The sequence below is a fragment of the Monoraphidium neglectum genome (assembly GCF_000611645.1).
Source record: "Monoraphidium neglectum strain SAG 48.87 unplaced genomic scaffold scaffold01736, whole genome shotgun sequence".
Lineage (NCBI taxonomy): Eukaryota > Viridiplantae > Chlorophyta > Chlorophyceae > Sphaeropleales > Selenastraceae > Monoraphidium > Monoraphidium neglectum.
The window spans coordinates 1-10388 of record NW_014011892.1 but is presented as its reverse complement, the minus strand read 5'-3'; the positions used below and the strand labels follow the sequence as shown (position 1 = coordinate 10388).

At 64.2% G+C, this 10388-nt stretch overlaps 3 protein-coding genes across 3 annotated transcripts; 1 reads left to right on the top strand and 2 right to left on the bottom strand.

Annotated features, from left to right (window-relative positions):
• Nucleotides 1-371: 371 nt before the first annotated feature.
• On the bottom strand, nt 372-3566 carry MNEG_8859 (DEAD-box ATP-dependent RNA helicase 14; the record flags this gene model as incomplete). Its single annotated transcript, XM_014042671.1, has 8 exons — nt 372-868; nt 1083-1440; nt 1675-1818; nt 2098-2553; nt 2720-2822; nt 3047-3087; nt 3371-3444; nt 3542-3566. 8 exons carry the CDS (start codon nt 3564-3566, stop codon nt 372-374), a joined length of 1698 nt encoding a protein of 565 aa, XP_013898125.1.
• A 387-nt stretch (nt 3567-3953) lies between these two features.
• MNEG_8858 (hypothetical protein) lies at nt 3954-7214 on the top strand (the record flags this gene model as incomplete). The annotated part of the gene is made up of 8 exons (XM_014042670.1): nt 3954-3969; nt 4665-4750; nt 4946-5140; nt 5479-5619; nt 5787-6118; nt 6311-6449; nt 6748-6955; nt 7147-7214. 8 exons carry the CDS (start codon nt 3954-3956, stop codon nt 7212-7214), a joined length of 1185 nt encoding a protein of 394 aa, XP_013898124.1.
• A 684-nt stretch (nt 7215-7898) lies between these two features.
• On the bottom strand, nt 7899-9547 carry MNEG_8857 (Coatomer subunit zeta-2; the record flags this gene model as incomplete). Its single annotated transcript, XM_014042669.1, has 6 exons — nt 7899-7958; nt 8212-8296; nt 8560-8637; nt 8887-9034; nt 9300-9376; nt 9453-9547. 6 exons carry the CDS (start codon nt 9545-9547, stop codon nt 7899-7901), a joined length of 543 nt encoding a protein of 180 aa, XP_013898123.1.
• Nucleotides 9548-10388: the final 841 nt, after the last annotated feature.

Below are 10388 nucleotides of genomic sequence, written 5' to 3'. Positions count from 1 at the left end.
ACGTGTGCCGCCTTGGGCGCGCACGCATGGCGGTGTGTAAGCGGCGCGCCGCGGCGCCAGCGAGCGCCGAGCGCCCACCTGCAGCCTGGAGGGACAGGGCGCCGCCACGAATGCTGCGACCGTGCATCGGCATTTGACCGACACTGGCTTTTCTCCTCCCACAAACACTCCCGGGCACAAAACAACGGTCTAGAAGAAGAGCAGGCATATGAGAGAAACACTCGCGACGCAGAGCAGTAATCAACAGCCGCCAGCGAGCACTCAAATGCAGCGCCCGCGATGCTGTGCGCTTGGGCGCGTGCTCGAGCTCAAGCGCACAGCAGCCGCTAGCACAGCAGCCGCCAGCCCGGGCGTGGCGTGGGACGCTGCAATTAGCGCCTGTAGTCGCGCTCGCGGCTGCGGTCGCGACGCGGCGAACGGTCCCTGCGCGGCGAGCGGTCACGCGCGTACAGAGGATCCTGGTCGCGGCCCGCGCCGCCACCACGGCCGTAGTCGCTGCCGCCAGCAACACCATACATGCTGCCGGATCCGGTGCCCAGCGGCGCATTGTTGGCGCCTGTCAGACCCCCGCCGCCGTAACCGCCGCCGCCACCCCCGCCGTACCCGCCGCCGCCGCTGCCACCGTATCCACCCCCGTAACCACCGCCGCCACCATAGCCCCCGCGGCCGCCGCCGCCGCCGCCGCCGCCGCCGGCCCAGCGGTTGCGGCCGCCGCCGCCGCCGCCAAAGCGCCCCATCTCCTCCAGCTGTGGCGGTACCACCTGCTCCGCATCGCGCAAAAGCTGCACCAGGTCGCGCGCGCACTTGGAGTCCTGCCCGGTAAAGAAGCTGTATGCCTCGCCCGTCGCGCCGGCGCGGCCCGTGCGACCTATTTTCCGGGTTATGAGTTGGGGTTGGATTATTGTGAGAGAGTGAGTGGGGTCCACTGGCGCCGCGCGCGCGTTGGAAGAAAGCGTGAGGCAAAACGTGAAGGGCCGACCGGAGACTGCAGCGAGCGCACGCGCTGGCTCGAAATGCGCCCTACTCGTGCACACCCACATCCACAACCAAAACCCCTTTGCACGCCCGTTTCCCGTGCGCACCGATGCGGTGCACGTAATCCTCGATGCCGGGCGGCATGTCATAGTTGATGACCGCCGCCACATCCTTCACGTCCAGCCCGCGCGCCGCCACGTCTGTCGCCACTAGCACAGGCTGCCTGCCGTCCTTGAACGCGGCCAGCGCGTAGTCGCGCTCCTGCTGGCGCTTGTCGCCGTGGATGGCGGCCGCGTTGTACTCGCGGCCGATCGACCACGCCAGCTGGTCGCACATGCGCTTGGTGGAGCAGAAGATGATGACGCGCTGGCCCATCTTGGAGCGCAGGATCTGCTGGAGGTGGCCCATCTTTTCGTGGCTGCTGCAGAGGATCACGTTCTGGGTGATGGACTTGTTGGCCACGAGCTGGGGGAGTATAGAAGAGCAAAAGGAAGGTGGCCGTGTTGAGACGCAAGAGAGTCGCAGGAAAAACCAGTGTGTGTGGATGAGGATTGGGAGGAGACACACAGATCTGGCGAGGTGCATGCAGCTGCACTGGGCTGATGATACTGGCATGCCGCTTGCAAAAGCAGCGCACTGACCAGCCAACAACAAGCAGCTTGTGGGAGTGTGCCTGCTGCACCCCGGCTGGCTGCGCACCTTCTCCTCGACGGCGCCCACAAAAACGTGCACAGTTGCGCGCGTCACAAACTGCGACGCAATCTGCTTGACCTCGCGGGGCCACGTGGCGCTGAAGAACAGCGTCTGGCGCTCGCGAGGCAGGCGCGCCACGATGCGCTGGATCTGGGGGGAGGAACGGGAGGGGAGGGTGCGTGCGTGCGTGCGTGTGTGTGTGTGTGTGTGTATGTGTGTGTGTGTGTTTGAAACAGGCCAGAATCCAATGTTGCAGCAGCAGAGAGTTGCACGACATCACGCCCACATGCGGCCTGGCCTCAAGAGTGCACGACGCCGTCAAATCACACATGCCTGGCGCTAGCCATCAACAGCCCTCCCGCCCTCAGCACCGCCCGCACAACTCAAAACAAGACCGCCCTGCGCCATGCGATGCCCCGGCAGGCCCACCTGCGGCTCGAAGCCCATGTCCAGCATGCGGTCCGCCTCGTCCAGCACCAAGTACGACACCTGGCCCAGCTGGACCTGGTTGCCCTCCAAAAAGTCGTTCAGCCGCCCGGGCGTCGCGATCACAATCTCCGACCCGCGGCGCAGCGAGCCCAGCTGCGGCCCCTTGGGCGCGCCGCCGTAGACGCAGGTGTTGCGGATGCCGGCCACCGTGCCAAACTTGTCGGCCTCCTCCTTGATCTGCATCGCCAGCTCGCGCGTCGGCGCCAGCACCAGCACGACGGGCCCGTAGCGCGAGTCCCGGCGCACCGCGCGGATGTGCATCATGCCGGGCAGCAGGAAGCCGCAGGTCTTGCCGCTGCCGGTCTTGGCAATCGCCACCAAGTCGCGGCCGGTGAGGGCGACGGGCCAGGCCTGCGCCTGGATCGGCGTTGGCGCCTTGAAGCCGGCGCGCTTGATCTGCGGAGATTTTCACAGGAGGCACAGTTGATGATAAGTTTCACAAACAGATTTTTTGGTAAAGCTCTGCTAGTGGTGAGAAGACCTCGACACTGGTTGCTCAGACCAGACCACTGGCCCTGAAGCCAGCCGCGCGGCTGTTCCACGCTGCTCTTGCAGTGCGCACCTCGCTCAAAATATCTGATGGGAAACCGGCCGACTCAAACGTCTGTATGGGGTCGGGCACTTGGTCACCAGGGCCCTGGCCGTGGACCGTCAGGTCATGTTTCCTGTGAGCATGCGGCGGCGACAGCAGGTGTTCAGCAAAGGTGATTGGAGGCCACCAAACTGCTCCGCACTGGGGCGGCTTGCCACCTGAACACCTTGCCGCAAGGCAGCACAACACCTTGCCGCAAGGCAGGGATATGGCTGCATGTCGGCTGCAACCATTGCAGCCGGCCACACCATTCAGGCCAAGGGCAGGTTCTGGGCCATGTCGCTCTGGTGCGCGCACCTGAGGTACTCCTCCGCTGGCAGCACCGTCACGTCCCCGGACTGAGCAAAGGAGCCAGTGCTGTGCACTTGATGGAAGGCAGTGTTGGACGGCTGCGATGAGGAAGACACCGGGTGCGGACGCGCCGTTAGGCAGGATCAGGCGGTGAGGCTGCGAATGCAGCGCCGCAGCGCGCAGGCACGGAATGGTGGGGGCCGCCTTGCGACGCGGCTGTTGTGGAGCCAGCCCCTGTTTTCGAAGGACGCTACATGGCTTCATACATCATGTGCGTCCACTCCCAGGCTTTCTACCCGTGCTTCGGGAAGCCCGCCAAAGGCTGCGCACCTGCGTCGAGCGGCTGTGAGCGGGTCTCTCGTACGTAGTCACGTTGTTCGCTTTGTCCCAGTAGTATGTGCGACCTGGTCAGGGATTCGAGTCGTGATTAGCAGCGTGGCAATGCCATGCGCTGCGCCAGAAGCGGCCGCCGCCTCTGCAGCTCGCGTGGCATTAAAATACCTGATGCGGCATCAAAAAGCTTCATCCACCCTGGCGGAAGCTCCGGGTCATCCATGGCCCGCACTGCACTCGACATGATGGCGCCGGCTGCAGTGAGCACGCCGCTGGATGGTTGGTCGAACAATCGTTGGTAGATGTTGAGGATCAAATCACGTGTACAAAACACTGGTGGAGCTTGCGGCAAGATTCGAGACTTTGAGCCTGCTTTGAGCAATCGAGCTCGGCAGCTTCTCAGCCCCGAATTTGGCCGCTGTGAATCGCGCTCTCAGCTCGTACAGTGAATGTGTGTTCTCCCTTATGTTAGTCAGCGAAGATACAGCCTACGCAGCTATCAAGGCCTCAGCAGAAGCCAAGGCATAGATCTGTGCAGGTCTACATCATACCGTAGCTGTCATCAGCAAGCAGGTCAATAATGGACGCTGAAGCTGGTAAGCGGTACATGATGTAACCACTGCGCCAGGATAGCACATCATCGATGCCGTGATGCACGTTTCCTCGCGGGGTGCACATTGATGCACTGCTTCCTTCGCTGACAGCCGCCGCGGTGGGCGGCGCTCGTGCCGCATCTTTGGAAGTGTGCGCCCTGCAACAAAGCGGTTTCATTTCCTGCAGGTGTGGAAGATGCCCCACACCATCAGCAGCGGCACCAGCGACACCAGCGGCGGGTGCCGCTCGCAAGCACCACCCTGGCGATGGGGCGGGCCGGGCCGGGCATTGCTCGAGGGGTCCAGCCAACTGCCAGCCGACCAGGTACACATTGAGGAGGCAAGCGTATGCACGCGCGCAGGGGCACCACAGGTTGCATGCCCCGCAGGCTTCTGGGGTGTTGAGAGTGCGTGGAGAACGGCAAAATTGCCACAGCATGACGCACAGCTCCATCACGCACGGCCCGCCCAAATTTCAAATGCAGTGGTGGTCTCCACCAGACCGCCATACTTGGACGCAGCATGCGTTGCGGCCGTCCAGCAGCAGCAAGATGAGCAGAAGCAGCAGCCGCTGCTGCGGCAAGCCGACCAGCAGCGGGAGTTCAGCGCAGGCGCAACCAGCACCAGCAGCCGCCACGGGTGGGGAACCATCTCTGGCGCAGGTCTGCTGCTCTTTCGACTTGTGCGCCTGGGTGCAGCCCGGTTAGTGGGAGGCAGCGACGGTCGCGGCGCGGCGGTTGGCGATCGCAGCGGCGTGTCGGATGTGCGCGTCTTCCCCCGCCTGGTAGGTAATGAAGCAAGCCTTAAGCTGCTGGTCCGGCGGGGGTGGTCGGGAGGACTGCTGTCATGCGAGAGTGGTGCAAATGCCGTATTGCCTCCCCTGACAGCAGCGGTGTGCATCTTCATGTTGTTTCCGCCACGCATTCACCCGCCTCTCGGTCGGCCTTCGAACCCCTACCCTGCTCCTCGGCTCGGCCAGCCGCCCCGCGCCGCCAGCCCCACGGCAGACGGCGGGGCTGCCGGCAGGGGCGCCTCTGCGCCGGCGTGCGGCCCCGCGCTGGTGTGGTTCCGCAACGACCTGCGGCTGGAGGACCATGCAGCGCTGTCGGCCGCAAACGCGGCGGCGACGGCGGTGGTGCCTGTGTTTTGCTTCGACCCGCGAGAGCACGGGCAGGTGGGCAGCTGTGAAAGGCGTGGAGCCAGCAGGGCTATTCATGTTGGGGATGGGGTCGGGGTCTTGACGGGGGGGTGCCGGCTGGGCTATGGGAAGGAGCAGGCCGAGCAAAGCGCCCCGGGCAAGGGCTGCGCACAGGGTAGACCTTTCGGGGCAGCTGCTCGCGGTGTGGGGCGATGCGGGCATCGTGCTGTGGCGCGCATTGTCTTCATTGTTTTGTGCAGCGAGCGGTGCTGGTGACGGCGGCCGCCCGCGCCTGCCGCGGCTGCGCCACGCAGCGCGTCAGTCTCGACGCCACCGGCTGCCGCGCAAGCATCCTTCTTGCGCCACCTGCGCAGGGCACCGCCGGCTGTGAGCGGTCCGGCCCCGCGCGCGCGGCGTTTGTGTGCGGGGCGCTGCGCGACCTGCGTATGGCGCTGCGGGCCCGCGGGAGCGACCTGATCGTGCGCGTGGGACTGCCAGAGGAGGTACTGCCGCAGGTGGGGGGCCAAAGCTCGGCGGGGTTGGCGCCTCGAGGTGTGTACGGACAGGGGCGCTCCGGCATGCCACCTGGGTTGTTTTGGTGGGTTCTAAGAATCACTGTACCCGTACATGCAAGCGCGTGACTCCATTCCACCCATTTCCCGCCACTCTTGCGGCCCCGCAGCTGGCCGCATCGGTGGGCGCGGCCCATGTCTACTGCCACGGCGAGGCGACCGACGCCGAGCGGCGCGCAGAGGCAGCTGTGGCGGCAGCGCTGCAGCGTCGCGGTGCGGCGCTGGAGGTGCTGTGGGGCGGCACACTGCTGCACCCAGAGGACTTCCCCTTCAAGCTGGGCGCCCTGTTCAGGGCCGGCGCCACCCCGAGCTTTGCTGAGTTTAGGGAGCGCGTGGGCGGCGGTGGCAGAGACGGGCGCGGCGGCAGAAAGGCCGCGCGTTTGGTGGCGGTGCGGGCGCCCCTGGAAGCGCCGCAGTTTTTCAAGGGCTTCCCGGCGGGCTGGTGCGTGGCTTTTGGCCCATTCAGGGGCCTGCTGCTGCTACAGGGAGGGTGGGTTGGGAGATGGTGTTGAATCCTGCAGGTCGGATGTTCGGTTTGGGGTGCCCCACCATTGTGTGCAGTGATGCGGCGGCTCGCTTTACAAAAAAAGCACGATGTGCCCTTCGCTCACTCATCGTTCACCCTGCTTTGCAGTGGCATCACCCCTGGCGAGCTGCCTACCCTGCAGCAGTTGGGCTTTATTGGCGAAGGTCTCGTCGCAGCGGCGGGGGCAGCACCGGCCATGGGTGCTGGCCTCAGCAGCAGCGAACAGCGTGTGCTGGAGCGTATGCGGGTGGGTTGCTGCTGGTCGGGGCGCTGTCGTGCACTGGGGTTGGACAAAGTGTGGGCGCACACACGAATGTGCTGCAACCTTGGGATTTGCGCGAGCTGTCTTCGCCCGGGCAGGGGGGCGGCGGTGCTGTTGTTGGGGGGCCTCGAGGGCTGCGCCCTGGTCATATCTGTGCACCTGGCAGGATCGGCGACGCACCCACTACAGAGACGCCCTGGCAAGAGCCGTGTCCCCTTGCGCTGTCGGACTCTGCTGTTCCACACTGCACCACACTCCACGGCTATTCCTCCCGGTTCCGCAGGGGTTTGACACCGGGCACGGCCGCGGCCCGGCCGCACACGAGCCGCTGACGCAGGCCTTTGTGACCAAGGCCTGGCCCTGGCTGGCGGTCGGCTGCGTCTCGCCACGAACCCTGTACCATGCGTTTGCCAACCACGAGCGCAGCCAGCACAATGGCGCCAGACCCGGGCCCGAGCGGCGCCGGAAGCATGCGCAGGAGGGCGATTGCGGTGAGACCCGCATGTTTGCTGACGGGGCCGGCTGGGCGCTGGCATGGGGACCAGGGAAACGGGCAGCGCTGAAAGTTCAGCTGGCACTGCCCACCAACCTGCCCTGCGTGCGGCATGATCCTTGCTGCTTGCGGATGCCGCCTTGAGCTGACGAAGCATGCCGCTGTCGTCCATATTCGCTTTCTCCACAGGCGCGTCATGGCTGATGTTTGAGTTGTTGTGGCGGGACTTTTTCAGGTTTGCCCTGGCAGCAGCATGAGTCTGTCGGATCCAAGTGCCGTTTCCTGGCCACATGGCGACAACTGCTTGATACCCCTTCATCAACAGGTCGGCTTGGCGTTGCGCACGCACCATGGGCCAGCGATGCAACAATTCCTGTACAAGAATACATACACTGCGTTGATTACATGTTGCTGCTTGACGGCCCTGCCACCCACAGCTGTGTTGTTGCTTTGGCGCTTGCCCAGCCTGCTCTGCGACGCCCTGCATCACGAAATCAGGAGTCTGTAACACAGCGTCCCTCACGGGAACATTACCACGCCTGGTGCAATAACAGTCAGCTAGCCCAGCAAAAGCCGCCTGGATGTGCAGAGTCAAACGAAGGCTGCGAGGTCAATAATAATAAGTCATTGAGGCGAAGCACCGCAGCAAGAACTGTCAGTGCGGCCACATGGTTGCTGATGGCTACCCAACACGAGCGACTGAATGCACCGTTGCATGGCGCCAAGCTCGTCCGGAACTGCGACCAAGAAAAGAGAGAGGCCCCCCGCAAACAGGGGGTGCTGCCGCCCTTGCTGCTGCTGGAACCACGGTTTTAAAACGGGGCACTCGCGCCGCAGCATGCCGCTGGGGGCGCTCATAAGGCCGCCCTGCAGCCGTCCCAGAGGCAACGCTGCCGCAGCGGCCGCTGCTAAAGCTGATGGGAAGCGCCGCTCACGCCGCCTCACTTGAGCAGTGACCGCGCGATCTGCTCCCTTGCGCTGGCAAATGCCTGGGAGAATGTCTGCAGGTGAGGGCGGAGGTGGTGCAGGGTAGGCAGCGCTTCGAGGAGGATGGTGCATTGCACCGTGTAGACACTTGCGAGGCACGGCCGGCCGCTGTTTCAGTGCTGAGGACGCCACAAGCAAGTGATTTGCACCTGCACGCGCGGCTCCCCTCGCCCAAGGCCTTGTATACTTGGCAGCAAGGACAGGAGGGGTTGAATGGTCCCCTGACATGGCCCGTTTCTCGCAACGGCCAGGCTGGTGAGCACGCACCTGCTCCACAGCCGGCGTGTCCCCGTCAGCGCCGCGCATGCTGACGCGCGACGCCACCACCTGCGGCTCTGTTTCCAGTATCAACCTGCGGCAGTGGCGCCGCAGTGAGCAACACCCCGCTGATAAGCAGCAGCTATGGGCCCATGACGGCGGCCGCACGGGATCGAGCGCGGCCAGCCTTTGGCCGCAGCTGCCCGTACGTCGCTACTATGTGCAGCCTGCCATGCCATGCCTCTGCCGCCAGGCACGGCCTGCAAGGCTACACCTCCACCTGCCCTGCCCTCCCCGCCAGCGTTCGTCTAGTCAGCGCCGGACCCCAGACTTCTAAAAAAACTGCCCGCCGCGCACCCCCTGTCCACGATCTCATCCACTGCCAGCAGCACCAGGTCCAGGTTCTCCAGCACAGTCTTCTTGTCGACCTGCTGCCTGCAAAGCGGGACGGGCGCATGACAGCAGTCCGCGACCAGCCAAAGTGCAGCGGCCGCGGGCAGTGGTGACGAGGGGGCCTGAGGAGCGGCAGCCCAAAAATTGCTGTCAGAGCCCCCGAATCTGCGGCTGCTGCTGACAACTGACACCACGCCTGCTGGTCCTGCAGAATCGCCAGCCACCGCTGGACGCACCGCCTGGCTGCCTGTGTGTCGGCGTTGGGCGCGGCGCGCCTGTGCGTATGCTCACCGCAGCAGGATCGAGACCGACTCGTAAAAAGCCTGCAGGACGCTGTACAGGATGAGCTCGTTCTCGTCCTGCCCCCCGGTCACGTAGAACATCAGGTCATTCAGGCACTTGTACACCACCAGCACATCGTCAAACATCACGATCTCCGCTGCACAGCGGCGAGGAGGGTGCGGTTAACGTGAGCGGGCGGGCAGGGGCGGGGAGGGGAGCCGTTGGCGGCCAAGCGCTTGTGGTGCTGCGGCCCTTGTTTACAAGGCGGTTGGCAGCGGGCCCGCAGCAATTCTGCTTTGATACGACCCAGGCGGTGCCGCAGATCGGCTTGCACGATATTGAAAATGATCGCTGCTGGCGCCCTGCAACAACAGGTGCACCGGGCCGGGGCCGCACGACGCCACCAGCGCGCGCTCGCGCACCCTCTCCCCGCGCATTTGTTCGGCTCGTCTTGTTCCAAACGGACTTCTCATAGTTGGCTTGGTTGTTTACGGTCGTCCTACGGAGTGGTTGGGCCCCTGTTGAGCGCCCAGCGAGTTCAACACCCAAAATTGCTTTGCCTTTCTTGGCCCCACCATTCGGGCGAGAAGTACTTGACTGCTATCCGCTTGCCCTCCGCGTCCAGCAGCAAAAGGTTTTTGACTTTCGGGCATGTGGGGTCCACCGCCATGGCTGCTGCGAATGCTGGATCAAGATCACGAATGCCTGCAGCCTGGCCTATATTCGATCAACGAATGGCTTGCACAGTTTGTAACGGATAAAGCGCCGCAGTACTTGAGCTTCGCAGACTCCGGAGACGCGACAACAGTGTAGACCGATGGATGCAGCTTCTGACATACGGTAAGTGGGCCACGACACGGTGGCACATGCGACGCACCCAGCTGTAAGAAAGTCGAACTGACGATATCAAAGCGCTCTTTCCTTGCGTTACTAAAGCCGCACGCAGATCGTCTGATCGCGCATAGGACGCGCGGCTCTCCAGGCAGGGAAAGGTCGCAAAAGGCACAAGAAGTATGTTCGGCGACGACAGTGAAAGGTGAGGGCCTGAAAGTGGGTGGCCCTGGAGCCGAGGGGAGCGCGTGGAGCAGCGACGGCAGCGGCGGGGACTGAAGGCTCATGGGGCTGCCGCACTCACAACTGCTGTCTCTCGCAGAGAGCAGTACTTTGAGGCCGCGGTTGCACAGGCGCAGCGGGACCACAAGGCAGACAACACAAATGTGCAGGTACGCGCCGCCTGGAGCTCGTTTTGAGGTGCCGGGTTGTGCAGGCACCTCAGCTCCGGCCGGCTGCCAGGGCAGCCCGCCCCGGCTGCTGCGGACGCTTGGCTGCATCATTCGTTGCGGTTCAAGTCATAAGAGCACGCAGCCACTCGCTGCGCGCGACGCCACACCACGCCATGTGGGTCAGCAGCCATGTGCGGCGGAGCTTGCACCTGAGGAGCACGTGCTACCCTCTCCGGCACATACATGCACACACTTGCACGCGCGCGCACACACACACACACACACACA